Source organism: Mixophyes fleayi, chromosome 3 (genome assembly GCF_038048845.1).
Source record: "Mixophyes fleayi isolate aMixFle1 chromosome 3, aMixFle1.hap1, whole genome shotgun sequence".
Taxonomy (NCBI): domain Eukaryota; kingdom Metazoa; phylum Chordata; class Amphibia; order Anura; family Limnodynastidae; genus Mixophyes; species Mixophyes fleayi.
This window is the reverse complement of record NC_134404.1, coordinates 64,862,230-64,882,427: the sequence shown is the minus strand read 5'-3', so window position 1 is coordinate 64,882,427 and position 20,198 is coordinate 64,862,230. Positions and strand designations below refer to the sequence as shown.

At 42.2% G+C, this 20,198-nt stretch overlaps 1 protein-coding gene across 1 annotated transcript in view; it reads right to left on the bottom strand.

Moving 5' to 3' along the window:
- Positions 1-13,100, bottom strand: part of LOC142142665 (apolipoprotein L3-like) — a 52,915-nt gene extending 39,815 nt beyond the window's left edge. Inside the window, exons 1-2 of the mRNA XM_075200525.1 lie at positions 13,049-13,100; positions 12,920-12,949 (exon numbers count right to left, since the gene is read on the bottom strand). Of these exons, the coding sequence (XP_075056626.1) occupies positions 12,920-12,949; positions 13,049-13,051 (33 nt within the window). The 5' untranslated portion in view covers positions 13,052-13,100. The remainder of the gene's footprint in view (positions 1-12,919; positions 12,950-13,048) is intronic.
- Between the last annotated feature and the right edge of the window lie 7,098 nt (positions 13,101-20,198).

Genomic DNA, 20,198 nt, shown 5'->3' with positions numbered 1-20,198 from the left:
AAGCTCCCTGCAGTAATTGTTACTTGCAATTGCCAGGAGCCGCAGCGGCCGCGGGCACCGCCGCGACTCACCGCCACGACTCACTAGCTCTGGTTCCTGGCATCCCGGCCGTCGCTATGACGACCAGGACGTCATATCCTGCTTCTCGGGGCAGACCGTTGCCAGGGCAACGGCTGGACGCCGAGCAGTCTTTTAGCACGCCCCGACAATTCAGGGTAGCCGGGCACATGCGCTGAAGACACATAGCCTGTGGGCTAATTAATTAGTAGCAGCATTCATTAGTCTGCCCCTGGGAACTATTACAGGGCAAAGGCTCTGATTGGCCAATACTAGTATTTAAGGCAGGGAGGGCTTAACCTCCCTGCCGGTTATAGCGTCCTGTTTCCTGTACTGCTGCCTGCTCCTGAGCTCTTGTTTGATGTTGAACCTTAGATTGATTGCCTGTGTATGACCTCTGCCTGTCCCTGGATCCTGAACCTTTGCCTGTGACTCTGACCTATTGCCTGTACCCGGATTCTGAACCATTGCCTGTGACCCTGACCTTTTGCCTGTCCCCGGATTCTGAACCATTGCCTGTGACTCTGACCTTTTGCCTGTCCCCGGATTCTGAACCATTGCCGGTGACCCTGACCCTGCTGGTACCTGATATCTCCTCCGGTGCTCCATCCAGTCAGCAGATCTCTGGCCTGCCTCTGCCCCTTGTTCTACCTCCTGTACCTGTGCGGGGCAGTGTGATTATAAACTTATACTACTCTGAGCTTAAGGCCTGGGGGCATCTGAGTACCTGTGAACATATGCAGTCTCTACGGGAAAGGCAGCTGCTAAAGGTGAAGACCTCTTCTACTAGTTCTATGAGTTTATGCCGCACTGGTTGCCGTAACATTATAACCGGCCAGTGAATATTGGAGGTAATTCCATCATGGATGACAGCGAGCCGAACCTTTCTCCAGCCCAGATCCTGGCTAATCAGATCCAGACCTTGTCACAAGTTGTACAGAATTTATCACACCGCTTGTCAGCACAGGAAGAGTCCTCTAGAAACCTGCAGCTTTAACAGGCCTCTTCCGGCATTATTACAGAGCCGAAGCTGAACCTGCCCGATCGATTCTCTGGATGCAGACCCGCCTTCTGCAACTTTAAAGAAAGTTGCAAGCTATATTTCCATTTGAGGACATGCTCTTCTGGCTCTGAACAGCAGAGAGTAAGTGTGGTAATCTCTTTACTTCAGGCGATCCCCAGTCCTGGGCCTTCTCTCTTCCAGGAGCAAGCCGCTCCTTACAAACCGTGGATGCCTTTTTCCAGGCCTTGGGTCTACTATATGACGACCCAGACAGAGTGGCCTCAGCTGAATTACATCTCCGGGCATTAAGGCAAGGCCTCGTTCTGCAGAAGAATATTGTGCAGAATTCAGACGGTGGGCAACCGATAGTCAGTGGAACGATCCGGCGCTTCGGAGTCAGCTCCGTTTAGGTCTTACGGATCAAATCAAGGACTCTTTAGTCTGCACCAACCTCACTTGAAACATTGATGCAATTAGTTATTAAAATTGATCGCCGAATCAAGGAAAGGAAGATTGAGAGAGAGTAAGCTATACCTCCTTGCTCACCACCTAAGTCTTGCTCTACCTTTCTGGACACCTCCGAGCCCATGCAGTTGGGCGCTTACCGTCTGCCTCCCAAAGAACGCTCCAGACAGCGCTCCCTGGGCCTCTGCATGTACTGTGGTCAATCAGGCCACCTAGTTCAGACCTGCCCTACCAAGTTGGGAAACACCTAATCCTAAGCGCTGGCGAAGAGGTACGTTTAGGTTTTCAGATAATCTCTTCAAAAAATTCCTTGTTAGTCCCTGCACGCTTAGTCTTCGGAGATCATCCTTCAGATGTGTCGGCTTTCCTCGATAGTGGCGCAGCGCGTAACTTTCTGGATATCCACTTGGCTCAGACACTGGGCATTCCTGATATCAAGTTGGAATCGAGCATTTTCACCTGGGGCTTGGATGGCAGCCCCTTGCCTGGGGGTAGAATACTTGCTAAGACTCCATTGGTTCTCTTATCTGTAGGAGCCCTCCATGTGGAGGAACTCTCATTCTTCCTGATTACCTGTCCCTCCCCTCCATTGATTCTGGGGTATCCTTGGCTTCAGAGTCATAATCCCCTTATTGATTGGAAAAAGGGGGAGATCATCCGTTGGAGTCCAGAGTGTTCTTCCTCTTGTCTGACACTACCTCTTAGAGCTCTCCAGCCTAGCCCAGAATTGCTACCCGCACCCTATCAGGATTTCAGGCATGTGTTCTGTAAGAAGAAAGCTGACTCTCTTCCGCCTCATCTGGATTATGACTGTGCAATTGATCTTGTACCAGGTTCTAAGTTGCCCAAGGGGCGTCTATATTCCCTATCTATCCCTGAAACTCAGGCCATGGAGCAGTATGTGGATGAAAACCTGCAAAAAGGGTTTATCCGCCCTTCCAAGTCTCCCGAAGGGGCTGGTTGCTTCTTTGTGTCCAAAAAAGATGGCAGCCTTAGACCTTGCATAGACTTTCGTGGTCTGAATAATATCACTGTGAAGAACACATATCCTCTGCCGTTAATTTCTGTCTTGTTCGACCAGCTCAAAACAGCCACCATCTTCTCAAAGATTGACCGCCGAGGTGCCTACAATCTCATACGTATCAAAAAGGGGGATGAGTGGAAAACAGCTTTCAGCACTCAATCAGGACATTACGAGTATCTTGTTATGCCGTTCGTTTTATGTAATGCTCCGGCAGTCTCCTAAGACCTAATTAATGATGTGTTACGGAAATTCCTTGGAAAAACAGTGGTTGTCTATCTAGATGATATCTTAATTTATTCACAATCCTTGTTTCAGCAACGGCAGCATGTTCGCGAGATTCTACAAAAATTACATAAACATCACTTCTATGCAAAACGGGAGAAGTGTGAGTTCGAGGTTTCCAGAGTGGCCTTCCTGGGGTACATCATCTCTTCATCTGGTTTCGCTATGGATCCAAGTAAGGTTCAGGCAATTCAGGACTGGGTCCTTCCTACGAATTTGAAGGCGATCCAGAGATTCCTTGGCTTCGCCAATTATTATCGAAGATTTATAGGCTCATTGCTGTGCTAGAAACAAGTCTTCTAGGAGTCGTCCTTCTTGTCAATTGATGCCCTTACCTACCTCAGGTAAACCGTGGACCCATCTCTCAAGGGATTTCATAGTGGATCTCCCATGATCTTCTGGTCATAACACCATCTGGGTAGTTGTTGACCGTTTCAGCAACATGACCCACTTTGTTCCATTACCCAAGTTGCGGGATGCGAATCTCTTGACCACGTTGTTCATTTCACACATCTTCCATCTCCACGGCCTCCCGGATGACATCATTTCGGTTCAAGGGTCCCAGTTCATTGCTGAGTTTTGGAGGGTCTTCGCAATTCGCTTGGAATCAAAGTCAGCCTGTCGTCTGCTTACCACCCACAGTGGAATGGCCAGACAGAAAGAACTAACCAGACTCTAGAAATTTTTTTACGCATTTTTGTATCTAAGCTTCATGACAACTGGTCCTCTTTCTTGCCTTGGGCGGAGTTTGCGTATAACAACTCTTGTCATTCTGCAACTGGTATATCCCCTTTCTTATGTAACCTCGGGTTTCATCCTAAAGCAAATTCTCTTTCCTCTGTCAGTGATGCCGGGACTTTCGCCTTTACATCTCGGCTAAAGTCTATCTGGAAAAAAGTACACTCTTGTCTACGTCAAGCCTCCTGCAGGTTCAAAGTACTCTCTGATCGTCACCGTGGTTCTTGTCTATTAAAAGTGGGTAATCGAGTGTGGCTGTCCACTCGGAACATCAGATTGAGGCAACCATGTAAGCAACTAGGACCTCGGTTTATCGGACCATTCACTATCGAGAAGAAAATTAATCCTGTGGCGTTCAGACACAAACTTCCACCATCCTTAAACATTCCTAGCACCTTTCACTCTTCTCTCCTGAAAAAGGCAGTTCCTCCCAGCAAGTTCAAGCATCGCTCTGCAAATAGACTTCGGCCTCTGCTTGTAAATTGCGACCATGAGTTCATCGTGGAGAGAATTTTGGACTTGAGAAAAGTTCAATGTCAGATCCAGTTCTTAGTGCACTGGAAAGGTTATGGCCTGGAACAGCGATGTTGAATACCACAAAGGCATCTCTATGCTGAGAGACTCATGAAGGAATTCTTTAAAAAATTTCCTATGTAGCCTGGATGTCGGGGTCCCTTGACCCCTCCTCAAGGAGTGGGGGGGATTGTCAGGAGCAGCGGCGGCCACGGGCACCACCGCGACTTGCTACCTTTGGTTTCTGGTCACATCCTGCTTCTCGGGGCCGACCGTTGCCAGAGCAACGGCCGGACGCCGAGCAGTCTCTCAGCACACCCCGGCAATTCAGGACATCCGGGTGCGTGCGCTGAAGACACATAGCCTGTGGGCTAATTAATTAGTAGCAGCATTCATTAGTCTGCCCCTGGGAACCATTACATGGCAAAGGCTCTGATTGGCCAATACTAGTATTTAAGGCAGGGAGGGCTTAGCCTCCCTGCCGGTTATAGCATCCTGTTTCCAGCACTGGTGCCTGCTCCTGAGCTCTTGTTTGGTATTGAGCCTTAGATTGATTGCCTGTGTATGACCTCTGCCTGTCCCTGGATCCTGAACCTTTGCCTGTGACCCTGACCTATTGCCTGTACCCGGATTCTGAACCATTGCCTGTGACCCTGACCTTTTGCCTGTCCACGGATTCTGAACCATTGCCTGTGACCCTGACCTTTTGCCTGTCCCCGGATTCTGAACCATTGCCGGTGACCCTGACCCTGCTGGTACTTGACATCTCTGGTGCTCCGTCCAGTCCGTAGATCTATGGCCTGCCTCTGCTCGGTGTGCTATCTCCTGTACCTGTGCACGGCAGTGTGAGTATAAACTTATACTAATCTGAACTTAACTCCTGGGGGCATCCGAGTACCTGTGAGCATGACCAGTCTCTACGGGAAAGGCGGCTGCTAAAGGTAAAGACCTCTTCTACTAGTTCTATGAGTTTATTCCGCACTGGTTGCCATAATAGCAATATTATCCCTTGCCATTCCTCTTTTCTCCACAATCCGATATATCAGTTTATCCAACCATTATAGGTACATAGATAGCTTCTCAGTGGGATGTTGGCCAGTGTGTCTCAATTGGTAGAATAGATCCACCACCTCTTTGTACACCCCATAGGTAGTCTCTGCAGTAGCATGAGGGTCACTCCTCCTTGCTGCCTGAATAGTCTCCATAGCAAGAGCTTACAAACAATTCATTGTCACTTGACAGTCTCTGGGCAAGGCCATTCCTACAAATACTGACAAGCTGTGTCCCTCTATACTTATTATGTCTCTGCACCCACTGATGAGGGTTTTATTCTGGAGAACATACTCAGCCGCCGATCTCCTCGTTCATGCTGGGTCCGTCCCAACTGCTCAACCAGCCTATCAATGGCCTATCCAGGCTCAGGGGAAAGCAGGCTGTTGGGATCTCCCCAATGGGGTTTGCATCACAAGGCTTACTGAAAGAGGGGGAGGATTTCTTTGGACACAATATATGGCCTTGCATATCACCTTACTCATGTACTACTAGCACAAGTGGGAAGAAGGGCAGGCTGTCTCAATCAGTATGCTGCAGGAACAAGTAAAATCACTGGGGTGTCTGTCAAGGATTTTAGGTCACTGTACACCCTCTAATCTCAATATTACATTTAGTATGTCATCATCCGACACAACCTGCAGCTATCTACACACACACACACACACACACACACACACACACAGTTTGTGCTCTGGGATCGCTGACAGTTCTCACACCACACAGCCCCTTCTTTCACTGTAATGCCCGACAAAATTCCTGCTTGGTAAACCCTCTGAGTATGATTTCTCAATATCAGCAGTGCCTCAAATGTAACACTCCTTTCTTGCCAATTTAGGAAGGGATGATGATAACACTGAAAATTTGTGAGGTTTCACCTCTGATCTGAAGCACAGTGCATCCACTCAAGTCTTTGTTACACTGGGACGGGATGCAGAATACTAGTCATTCCACCAGTGGTCGACTCGAGAAGCCCCTTGCACCAGACCACACAATCTCTGTTAATAATTTGGCAGACAAGGTAATGGGATGGTAAGTGGGTATATTTAAATGATCTAAATCAATAATGGGTATGTAGAATAAGGTGAGGTAAATTCAGCGTCAACTATACAATGACAAGAACTTAGTTAAAGATCACTCTCTTCCACTTTTGTCACCACACATAGGAACCACAGACACTCTGACTAACAATTGACAATAGTCTTGACTTATCATAAATTAATAAAAAGCTAGTATATATATACCCGGGTCACTTTATGATGTATTTCCAACTGTATATACTGTCTACCAGCTGGATGAAATGACAAATTCCTCTCGAGAATGTCAACTTGCATAGGGGGAGCAATACAAGGATGAAGAGTGTATTACTGTCCGAATGTGAGATAGGGTTCTTCCTGATAATGATACTATAGTAGAGATGATGGAGTATAGGATTTTATAATGTCTATAATTAATACATATAAATGTTAGGGTGTAGCTTTTGTGCAATACATTATCTCAGTTCTGTGACGTAATTGATAATACTAGCGCCCGACAGTCATCTTCTGCTCAGATCTTGATTGCTCACCCGCAATTCATCGACACGGGAGTCTCCTTCTCTGTTGTCTGGCTCACTTGGGGGACAGGGGACAGTAACTGACACACACACCAGCAGATGTTCCCGATTTGTAGCTCTCTGAAGCTCGCTGTACATGTTTCCCAGCTCTCCATATCTCATGTACCTATATACTTACCAGACAGGCCCCCACATACCAGGATCCAGACAAGAAACCAGTAGCAGATTGTGAAAGCTGCAATATCAGATAGGAGAGAGCAAAACAGTCCACCAACAACCTTGTCCTTTAGCTCTCCTAATTTTGGTTCCCAACCTCTCTTGCTCTCTCTGTCTCTCTCACTCTGTCTCTCTCACTTTTTTCCTCTTCCCCCCCCTGTCCCTTGCTGTCCTATATGTCTTATCTTTCTCAATGTATGTTCCATCCCATTGCTGTGTTTCTACCTTCCATCTTACCCACTTCATCCCTCCTCTCTACATCCCCTGGTATGCCCATGCCCCCAACATGGTCTAGACATGCCCACGCTTTGTGCTGGTACACAAACTATTATGGAAGGGAGTCCCAAGACGTTGCTGTAAGGTGGACCCAAATTTCTTTGGCGGCCCTGATTATAATAATAATGTTCTTAATTGTAGTGATTATAGTGGTTAAAATTACTGTTTAACTGCTTAGTAAAGATGTGTGATAAAAATTCAATATTAGTGGAATAAGCGGTACATTGTCGGAATGGTCTAAAGAACTCATTGATTAAAGATCCTATGATGGTATTTATAGAGATGCTTTCAGAGTATTTAGGTACCAGCTTATCAAAATGTATTGAATTGTAAAGCCGGCGGCACTGTATGCAATGGATAAGTTAAAGTTCCAATATATTTTGATACCACAAGATGGCGGTGGTGTATAAATATGCATACACCAGCATAAATATTGTGTAAGTAAAAAAAGAAAAGTTCTTTAAATGGAAAGACTGTATATGATTGGTCAAAAATAAGATGCCACATACTGTATAGATATCTGTAATTATGGTGTGCTACTTCATTGTAATTTGCTAGGCCTTGCTGTTACAGACTTATCCTCATTGTAAAATGCCTTTCCCACTTGTTGTCTTTATATGATATGCATGATTTGAATGTTTTTCTTAATTAAATAATACTGGAGTATCTTGACTTTTTGGGAAAAAAGAAACTCTGAAACTTATACAAGCCCAGGCTTTATTAGTCTAGTGCTGCTTGTGGCCTTTTTCAGGGGTACCCTATGCTGTACATCCTCTGAAATTGCTGCAACCATCACATGCTATGAGCACTGGTGCTAACAGCACTTTTAAAGGGGACAAATATATTTTTTAAAACATTTTTTTTACACTAACAAGATACATGTTGATGATCATCCTCACTAGTACAGATTGTTGCACCAGCCCTTCAGTAGTCACAATAGATACAGCTCCTGACAGGAGCATATGTGGCTGTGTCCAGGTATCTAACATTTACACAAACACACTTTTACTATACACTATCTATGCTTAGTCATCCCTTCCTTTCCCTTCCCGTCTTGCTTCTCTAAGCAGAAGGAGTTGCAAGTCTGCATATGGTCACCAGTGTTAGGCTGACCGGTAATAAACTTACAGAACTTAGTGGTAGAGGTCTTCGTCTATAGCAGCCACCTTTCCCGTAGAGCTTGATGTGCTCACAGGTACTCGGATGCCCCAGGTCTTAACTCTATTGTAGTGCAAGTTTATTAACAAAACCGCAGCGGCAAGGCCAGAGGAGGGAATCCAGATGATAACGGGTGGTTAGGCGGAAGCCGAGGTCAGGGGTCTGAAACAAACATAGTAATCAAAAGACAGGCCAATAGGTCTGGCAGCAAGCAGGGGTATCCAAATAAGAAGCAGAGGTCAGGGCAATCAGAGTTTATGCGGATCTAAAACAAAGATAAGGTCAAGACAGGAAATCTATCAGGAGACAGCAACACAGCACACAGCTGGTCAGCTATCCACAGAGAATAAACGCTATAACCAGCAGAGAGGTTAAGCCCTCCCTGCCTTAAATACTCAAACAGACCAATCAGGAAGGAGAGGAGAGGGAGACTATATGAGCCCCAGGAGATGTTTAATTAATTCATTAATATAGCCCACTGGTGTTTAGACTAGAGCACACGCGCCCGGCTGTCCAGCATTATCAGACGTGGTGCTGACTAGAACAGTCCCTGCTGCACTAGGCAAGTCCCTGCATTAGGGATGCTTGTTTCTATATCCATACATGCTGCAGTTAGTTAATAGTGTCTGGTATGCAAGTACTCTTAGGAGTTACGGGGCCTCTGTTAAAACATTAACAATTGAGCCTGAAGAGGTCCTTATGGTACAGCATGCAGTTCTCATTCCAAGGCGAAAAAGAAAGCCCCCCTCCCCTCTCAAGTGTAAGGAGCTTTTTGGCCTTGATAATGGAGTTTTTGTGGCTAAGGAAGATATGTGTGCTATATAAAAATTAAAGAGACCAATGCCTCAAGCAAGCATAGATTTAGCTGAAAAGATACAGTCAATTGGATAGTCTTAGTTCCAAAAGTGGATATACCTGTAACTAGTATGTCATCCAAAGCTACTATCCCTATTAAAGATGGAGAATTGTTTTTTTGTTTTGTTTTTTTAAATAGAATGTTTCACATTTCTTCGGAACCACTTTGAAATCTGGCATGACTATGGCCTCAGTGGTCATGGCTCTTAGCAGGGCCGGACTGGCCATCTGGCACTGTGTGCAGACAATACATGTTGAATACATTGACAGTATGTACAGTAGCATAGAGTTTAAGTGTGAAGCACCTTTAGACACTATTTCTTTCTCAGCAAGCACATTGGCTTCAGCAGCAGTGGATAGGAGAGCTTTCTGGTTGCTCAGTCTAATATAGTACAACTTGTGTACTGTACTATAACATAATGCTTCAATAAAAAGATGATTTAAAAAATTGACCACTGTCATAAAGAAGTCTTCTTGAGTTACACAAATGCTTGACATAAGATAGAAGCCCTAAGTACTATTATTCATCAGCACTCCAAAGAGGAGAGAGACTATAAGCCAGAAAGACAGTATGACAAGTAGATATGCCTACTACATCCAAATATCCTTTTTGGACACTCAAACCTAAAAAGTTAAATTCAGAAGACTGTACAATGATTGTTAACAGGATTAGCTGTGTTATCACTAGTGTGAGGTGAGTTCACACAGTAGTTAAAAGTATGAACCCATTCACAGATCAATGGATGTTAAACATTGTAAAAAATAGGTACAAGATAGAGTTTCATAGGTGTCCCAGGAGGCCTCTTTGTTCAGTCCAGGACTCTGTCAACTCTAATAGAATGGGTAGTCTTACAATAGTTATAGAGGCTCATGTAATGTTTCATATTCTTGCAGATCAAGAAGGCACATGTTTTTATTCCAGATTCATGCTTGTCAGAAAGTCATCAGGAGCTTTTTGCATATTTTTTTCATATTCTTGTTGCAGTTCATCACAGGAATCTTGGACCCAAAAAAATCTCAAAGACCTTTTATCAAGATACTAATCTTTCTGGTAGCAGAATTAAGGAAACAAGGAGTCAGGATATAGCCCTATCTGGATGATATTTTTCTGATGGGAAGTTCAAGGTGATAGCTGTTCTACAAGAGCATAGCTGGATTCTGAACAAGGCAAGGAGTCAAAGCATTCCATCACAACAGACAAAGTTTATGGTGGTCCAGAAAGCACCATTCAGAACAGAGTGTCTCTGTCAGAAGAGAGGTTTATCAAGATCCAGTCCCTGGAACATCAGTTGCGTACTCATCATCACATGTCAATAAGAAGAGGGACTTCAATTGTTAAGCATGTTTTTCTCTGCCATAGGGATTATTCCTTGGCCAAGTTGGCATATGCGGGATCTCCAGTTGGAACATCTCACACAGTGGAAAAACAAGAAGTCTTCTCTGAATCATGCCATCACACTATCAAGAGCCACCAGGAAAACTCCAATGGTGGTGAAGACAAAAAAAAAGACAAGAGAGTCACTTTTGGAGTCAAATTGGATAATACTCACAGCAGACGCTAGTTTCAGTGGCTGGGGAGCCCACCTTTAGGGATGGATGGCACAGGCACATGGTCATAAAGCGAGAATGGCTTCACATAATATCATTAAATTAGAATAGTGTGGAAAGCAATTCAGCATTTTAAACTTCATCCAAAAAGAGGCATCTCAAATTATTTCCAGAAAACAAGACTTATAAATATTTAATAATAATAAATCATCAGGGAGGTACCAGAAACAAAACCTTGAAGATGGCAGTAGCAAGAATCAGTCTTGGGAAGAAATATAATCTGAGATCCCTCTCAGCATTGCATGTAGCAGGCAATCAGAACTTAATAGCCTCTGCATCTTCTGCCAGTTCTTCTACACCAAGGCCCAATTCTTCACCCAGATCCAGAGTGCCTAGCTCTAATGGCATGGAGGTTGAGTGAAAACTGCTCCGGAATAAGGGAGTCCCAGAGCAATTAATCAGTATACTGCAAGAAAGAATAATTCTTCAATAATCTATTAAAGAATCTGGAAGAATGTATTACATGATGTGATGTTAGATTCAATCCAACTGTCGTGGCTATTCCATAGGTCCTTGATTTCTTTCAGTTTGGTCTTAAGTGCTTGCTTTGAATGTGCTATTAGATGACAAGTTAACATCAGAAGATTTGATTATTTGCTGATTCTAAGCAGTGAGGAAGATCCGTCTTTTTTTCGGTATGCGGTCATATTTCCAACAGTAGAAATGTTGGCAGTTATCCTGTCTACATGAAAATGTCACCAGGCTAAATGCAGACACTACCATTCTGGTGAAAACTTCAAAATGTGAACAGTGTGATTTGTGCATCCATGGGACCCCAAATTGGTGCTCAACTTTTTGATGTTTGAACCCTTTCAAACACTGCAAGAAGTTTCTTATAGAAGGATGACACTAAGTGCCTGACTCATGTTTGGACGCAACTTGCACGCAAGTTGCATTTTAAAAAAGAGCACGGAAATTGAGCGTAGTTGCGACTGTATTCAAATCCAAGCCTATCTCAAGATATGTTTCCATTTGATTCAGGGTTTAGGTACATCCTGCCTAAACATTACTTGCCGTATGTAGACAGACAGAACAGACTGCAGTATACGCACAAGTGTAAGTTTCCATTTGAACCTGGGTGTAAGTACACTCTGCCTAAACGTTACTTGCTGTATGTAGACTGACAGAACAGACTGCAATAAGTGCAATGTAAAATAACATCAGAAAGCTTGAAAAAAATGATTATAAAATAAATGAACAATTATTAACAATATAATCATTAATAGAACATTGGATTTTTTTTAAAAAAAAAAAAACTAAAACATTTTCAGAGACATTGCCTTGCAAAGCAGCCAGATGGACATCTATCCGTACCTTCACTGGTCATTATCCTCTGGATATATTATCATCCAATAATTCTACAGAATTTTCATGTTCTCTCCTTAGCCAGAAAATAAATTCATGATTTGGCAGCATAGGCAGGTCATGGGTTAAATTTTAATGGCCCTCCCTACTGTACTGCTTTGGTACATCCCATTGTAATGGCTGCCATAGAAAATTGAAGAGGAAAAATGCAAAGTATGCTTACTGTTAATTCCTTTTTCCCTAAATGCTCCAAGACAGCCTAGTTTCCCATCCATGCTTGTTATGTTTATAATTTTCATACGGAGCATGGGAAGTCACTCAAAGACATAGGGGAAGAGGAGGAGTTACCTTATATACCGGTGATGTGTTTTAACCTGTCTCTACCTAAACTAGAAAAGGAACCTACCCATTGTGATGGCTGTCATGCAATATATTGAGAAAGAGGAATTAAGAGTAAGCATTTTACATTTTTCACACAGAAAAGTGATACATGTTATACGACCAGACCTGAAGACCCTGTACTCTTATGATTTATTTAAGCCATAAATGAGGCTAAACCAAGTAGTATTTCAGGAAAAAATCTAACACTTTTATACAATAAAAAGTGTGATAGTAAAGATATAATCGGTTACACTTTTCCATTGTGCATCTCCCCAAAAAAATTCTACCTCTTCATAGATAGAGGTGCACGTTTACTTTGCGGTGCTGCTCCAAGTGTGCAGTATATTTGCATATATATAAGGTGCACTTCATAAGTGACCTCCACCAATTTTTTTATTTTCATGTACAAATCTAATGTAAAATGATATCTTACCATTTCTAGCAGATCTTCAGGTTTATCTGCCTGTAAATTAAAAACAATTACATTAATAATTGTCAGTTATTTGAATATTGTTATGGGTATTTTATAGGGTGAAATAGAAAATAACTTTATTTAACTTACCATGCTTGGAATTAATTCTTGAATTTGTCAGTCAGTAGCAGATCTTTGTGTTCTATTACAATAGAACATATAAAATGGCATTAGTTTTATACAGTAATTAGAGTCAATGTAAAGAAAATGTAATCCATCAAAATATATCTCTCATACATTGATTTATTTAATGCATTATATTTAAAAAATGAACATTCACTGTTATTAAAATCAATATGCAAATTTGCCAGCATACATTTTCTAATAGATTTTTTTCAGTTGAATTAATGCAGATTTATTTAAGTAACAGATAATAAAGTACTAGGAGTAAACCAGTGTGTCCACAGTGCAATGGTTGATGTTAGCCATGAATACCACAAAAATCATCCTGAACTCGGTGAGGCCAGCTAACAAATCTCTCAAATTACTGCCAGCGAGAGATGAGCAACATTTTCAAAACTGTTCTGTAAAATATTCATCTTAGATTTGGAATTTGGCATGTGGCCCAGGCTCTAAAGCAACAAAGCACCCACAAACCATGATTCTCCCTCCACCATACTTTTCAATTGGGATGATGTTTTCATGCTGGTGTGCTGTGCCTTTTTTCTAAACACATAGATTTGTATGTTCCTTCTAAACAACTCAAATTTTGTTTCCTATGTCTACAGACAGTAGCGCTGCAGAGTATCCAGATGCTCTTTAACGCACTTCAGATATGCAGCAATTATTTTGTACAGCAGTGGCTTCTTCCGTGGTGTCATGCCATAAACACCATTCTTGTTTATTGTTTTACATATTGTAGACTTGTGAAACAGATATGTTTGCAAGTTGCAGAGATTTATGTAAGTCTTTAGCTGACACTCTAAGATTATTCATAACCTAGTTCAGCATTCTGCACTATGCAATCATCTTTACAGGATCGTAACTCTTAGGGAGAGGATCAACAGTGCTGACCTTTCTCCATTTACTTACTGTGGACTGATGAACATGAAGACTTTTAGAAGTCATTAGCCTAGGGGTTCACATACTTTTTTCAACCTATATTTTGAATGTTAAAAAGATGAATTTAATATGAACAAGAAAAGTACTGTAATTTGTGTGTTTGAGCAGACTGTGTTTGTCTGTACTTGTGACTTAGATGAAAATCAGATCACATTTTATGACCAATTTATGCAGAAATCCAGGTTACTCTAAATGGTTCACATACTTTTTATTGCCACTGTATATAGTGTGTAATGGGTTTCTGCAGACTGTTGAAGCAAAAGCTGACCTTGAAAATTGTATCACCGCACTTAGCTTTCTAAATCTCCTTTAAAATATATACATTTTATTTTACTGTCTACCTGCTATAATACAGTCCCATCTTATAACAGTATTCAACACAGACCAAACTGATGTTCAATATTCAACAAAGCTCTCTATGACTAGTATCTCACACTGTTCCATCTAATGACTAGTACACAACATAGCCATATCTTACCAGAAGTACATAGTGATAACAACCTGAACCCACACATACACAGTAGCACATCAGTGAGAATTCACAACACTATTTCCAGATGGCAGCTGTTAGCAAAGTATTATTGTGAGGATTTACAATACTAGCTCTAGATGCAAACTGTCAGAAAACAGTGGTAACTACAAACACCTCTCAACTTCTCTAATAAGCACTCTGCTAAGGACAACAATCTAGCTAGTCACCTTGCCTGGGCTACTGCACAGCTTTCTTTACTCTGCAATTAGCCCTTAAGAGATAAGGACGTCAACCAAAACAATTTATCTCACCTGTTTGTAGCCTTTATAAAGATCCCTCAGTTCTATCAAACCTTTGCAGGAGCAACGTTTTTTGGGGATTTCTCTGCTTGTGCTTTGAAAAATACTTATTTTATTTGACTGTAATATCACAATTCTACAATCTACAATCCTTCGACCTGACTTCGAACCCCACTATTCTATCTTCTCCATTTCATTGACATTGGCTCATAATCCACTATTTTACCTTCTACAATCCTTTGACTTCAGCTTGTGCCATATAACCAGTCCTCTTAGAACTAAGCGTCGTCTTGGCAGGCCATGGTGTGCCTCTGATAGCTACCCAGACCAAGTGGTTCTTTCTTTCCTGAGGACTACCAGCACCATGACAGCATCAAAGCTGCAATGCTACAGAATGAGCTAGGTATGGAAATAATCCTCAAGTGGAACATGCAAAAGTAGGAGAAAATAAAAGAAAATGACTTCTAGTAATGAAATATAGGAGAAGATTTATGGAAGAGTGAAAGCCCTATTGCTGGTGAAAATAGAAGTTATTTTCACTTTGCCCAATTCATCGGCGATAACTTTGCCAGCAATAATCTTGCCTTTGGCCTTGCCCTTGCCCATATAATGAAGTCAATGTATTGGGTACTCATTGTTATACTAAAAGATAAAATAAATGGAGGATAAGAGTGTCTATAAATAATCATAGAACAGAGACTAATAATTTGGAAGCAAAATAAAGAACTAAATAAATAAATATATACAAAAAAGAACATTTTAATAAGGAAAAAAATCTAAAATAAAGTTCTTTATCACTTGAAAAGGTGATAATATTATTGAAATTATTGAAAACATTCATGATTGAACAGTCATAAAATATGTGTAAATTAAATTGTATAGTGAATTGCTAGTGAGTAATGGTGATAATTATTATTGAATAGTTGAATATTACACAAGTCAGAAATATGTGATAATGTGAAATAATAAAATAAAAATAATTATTCAACTTTTTTTATGTACTATAAAAAACGAATATCATATATTTAATTGTAATTTAATTTTATTAAAATATCATACCCTAAAAAGACTGCATAGTTTTTATTTTCATTTAAATCGCTTGGTGATATTTGTGGTATTCTTAAATGAGATCTCCCCAAGTAATTACAAAAGTAAACTTCTCTTTCAGAAATTATTGACTTTGTATGGTAGATAGTGATTGGTGGACTCCAATCTCAGGAACAGTCTTAAAGAGAAAAGGTGTATTGTGCTTTTAAGTACAGGGATTGTGTCCTGTAACTCAAGTAATAGTAAGTCCAGAGAATCAAATGTTAGGAACCAGAAAGTAAGTCTGAAAGATAGGGGACAAAGATCTTGTAAGGTATAAAACTGGCAATGTGTAGCAAACTGTAGCAGCTGTGTAATGATGGATAATAGCATTGAAGTCAGATCTTTGTTTGAATTTCTTAAAGTCTGAACAATTGCATCTAATGGGAGATAAAAGGGGTATATTCTAGCATACAAGGCTATCAACAAAACTACACCAACATACATATCTTCACTTGTCTCAAAACATCTCCCAACTCGACATCTCTGTTCTGCACAAGATCTGTGTCTGTCATACTCACTCATTACCTGCTGTGAGGACACCAGGGTTATAATAATCCCTTTATTTACTATATGTGCATGCTTGCAGTAAATACAACAGTGCCTACAAGAGAGAACATATTACATTACACCCAAGTAAACAATAAGTCAGTAAATTACCAGTGTTAGTAAGAATCCCAGCAAAGTCCCCAGCAGGATGCCCACATAACAGAATCCCTTCGACAACAATCTCCTGCAAAGTTCTAGGTGAAGAAACTGTGGTCCTGCAAGTTCCAATCCAGTTGGTCCCTCTTGCTACCTTTATGGCGGGTCTCTGAATTTTGCTGATTCCGGCCGTTCGGCTAACTCTCTGCCAGCTTGGTGGGTATCAGTCACCCTAGTCCAGTAGGCGCACAAATTCCCTACAACCTGTGAGTCTCTTCCATTGGAGTGATGATCAATCAATACTAAAACACAACACCCATTTTGTCCCAAAAGTAACCTGGTTCAGTGATCTTCTATTCCACTGATAGAGGACGGTAACTCAACATCAGTCCAAGCATCCCAGCTCCCAGATCTTTAACAACCTCCCTCCTCCTGCACCTGTCTCCGCTGTGTTGCTGTTATACGGGCTATACCACTCAAGCTTCACCTGTCTCTGCTGTGTTGTTGTTCCACGGGCTATACTGCTCAAGCTGCACCTGACTCTGCTGTGCTGCTGTACACAGGCTATACCGCTCAAGCTTCACCTGTCTCCGCTGTGTTGCTGTTCAACTGGCTATACTGCTCAAGCTGCACCTGTCTCCGCTGTGTTGCTGTTCCACGGGCTACACTACTCAAGCTGCACCTGCCTCTGTTGCACTGCTGTTCCACCGGCTGGACCACTCAAGCTACACTTGTCTTCATTGTGCTGCTACTACACGGGCCGTGCTGCTCAAGTTACATCTGACCCCATCGTGTCATCGCTCTGGATTGCATTACTCAAGTTTCATCTACTCCGCATTTGCCTCTGTGGCTCAGTGGCATTACAGGTCGTATCATCTTGCTGCTTGTTCTTATCTTCTCCTGCTGGCTGAACTGTTCCTATGTCATCTAAGCATATTAAGGCATTACATGGTATCTCACCCTTGCTGCATCTTCTGTGACTACATTGCTGCCTGGACTGTTACTTCTACCTCCGACGTTGTACTGCTTTATCGTAGTTCCATATATTTGCTGCATTACCATCTTTACTTTGTTTCTGGACTGTTTGTGCTATTGCTATATTTGAATATATCGATTATATCTCTATTATATTCATTCCATACGATATTGCCAGTGGCACTGCTTACCTTGTACTACGTTTCTAGTGTCAATATACTGAGACTGTGCTGTTGATCATCCAGTCATCATTAAATCGCTGATTGTACTTTTATCCTGCATGTGTTGTCTATCCGCTCTCTGGGTGTAAAACTACAACTTTACCAGTGTGCCTACATTACACCAGTCACTATTACTCCCCGGGGACCCCGCTCAACACCCCTGGTAGGGACCACGACCTGTAGGCGAATGCCACTGAGTCCAAGTCACCTTGCGGTGACCGCTGCTGAAAACCATTCGCCCGTTAGACTCCGCGCCCTGCTAGGGGTAACATCTGTTGGGCGGATTCAAGAGTCCAGAATACCAAACCGTGGGGTAGTAACAAGGTTGGAGGCAGAATCAGCTATCAGCAGTTGCTCTCCTGCTGGCTTAGTCCCACTTACAACAATGGCCAGTAACTGTTCAAATCCCTCTTCAGATCTCAGATAACTTCCAGTCCCTCCTGTTATTAACCCCTTACCCCTTATGTGAAGTTTAAAGTCCCACAGCTATTTACTACTTCCTGTGGGTATCCTCCTTCCCTCCCCCGGGCCGTAGAAACCTTTGATCCAGCTGCTGGGTGAAATTCAAGACTCCACGGATGGGCTGGGATTCCCAATTGGCCCAATGAGGACGAGACCACTCTGGTTGATTATAATTGCTACAGGGGCCAATCTCATCACACCTGCTCCCATACTTTATAAGGTGCCACAAGGGGTCCACACCTCCATACAGAGTATATACATTAAGATCTAACATAGAAGAACAGGGCAAAATATTACAGGGAAAGCAGTACATGGTGACAGTTATTAGCAGACCGATGAGTGTGGGATGGAATGTGGAGGGAGATGAGTTTGGAAATGTATGGGGAGAGGTTTGGGTTAGGGCTTTATAGGTGAGGGTAAGAAGGTTTTACTGCACTCTGTATAGGATAGGGAGCCAATGAATAGCCTGACAGAGAGGGGAGGCAGATGTGGATCGGTGGGAAAGAAAAACCCATGTGTTTGCGTGGGTTTCCTCCGGGTGCTCCGGTTTCTTCCCACAATACAAAAACATACTGGTAGGTTAACTGGCTGCTATAAATTTGACCATATTCTCTCTCTGTCGGTGTCTATCTGTGTATGTGTTAAGGAATTTAGATTGTAAGCTCCAATGGTGCAGGGACTGATGTGAGGGAGTTCTCTGTTCAGTGCTGCGGAATTAGCGGCGCTATATAAATAGATGCTCATGATGATAGCAAAAAAACAGCAGGACACACGGGAGAGAAGAGAAGGGGAGAGGTCCAAAGAGTAGATGTAGATATGGTTATCATCGCCGTTTGGATGATACTGAAAACCGTAAGACTTGATTAGGTCACCAATGGAGGAATTGTAAAGAGAACATAGGAGGGGACAGAGTACAGACTCCTGGGGGATCCCGACAGATAGCAGAAGTGGGGTGGAGAAGGAGAGCTTTTACAGGACTTTTTTATGGCGGCACCCACTTTGTGGAATGTATTTCCTCACACAATAAGACAATCTAGTCTTCAAACTTTCAAGTGTTCTCTGAAAACTCCCCTCTTCAGACAAGCTACTAAACTAGCTCTTAACCTCCCTAGGGTACACTATGTCCACTTTTTACACAATTCACACAAGGCAACAAATCTCTGACCCCTGGATCAACATTGCTGTGTGACTAGATCTTATAGCCCACTAAGCATTTTTTACCTTTGCAAATCTGGCTGGACCAATAAGCAGTATGTAGCACTTACCCTCATGTATCCAACTCCCATTGTCCTATAGATTGTAATCTTGCGAGCAAGAACTCTGTCTTTCTGTACTACATAGTATTGTTTTATTACTGTGCTTTTCCATGTTGTAAGGCACTACAGAATATGCTGGTGCTATATAAATAGATGTTGATGATGATTATAATACTCTGACCAAATTTGTGTTTTAGGGTAAAGTTTTTGACAGATATATAGGGACCAATTTAGCAAACAGTTATCTAAGGGTGATTTATGGTGAAAAGTCATATTGCCTGTAGGGCTTTTTCACTTTGAACAATATATTATGGAGAATATCCCTGGTGATAATCTTGCCAGCCTTAAGTGTCACTGGTGAGAGCATTTGCATGGGGCATCCTATTGATCAAGCATCAAGCTGCATAGTTTTTGCTGTAGCAACTGAGTATCGCTGTCATGCGCGGGACGTGCCGACACTCTTACCAGGATCCGGTACTCTCCTCTGCTTCTGGACAATTTCAAAATATTTTTGAAGTTCAACAACTTCCAAACTATATGGTGCCAGATCTTCATGTCAGTTTAGCTTTAGTTTCTCTGTCATTTTAGCTGCCATTGCTTTATCGCCTCCCGTATATTCCTGGTATCTGCCATCTCTAATGTATCCCTGGTATATGCAATGTCTAGCATATTCCTGGTATCTGCCATCTCCAGTGTATTCTTGGCATCTGCCATCTCTAGTGTATTTTGGCATCTGCCATCTTTAATGTATTCCTGGTATCT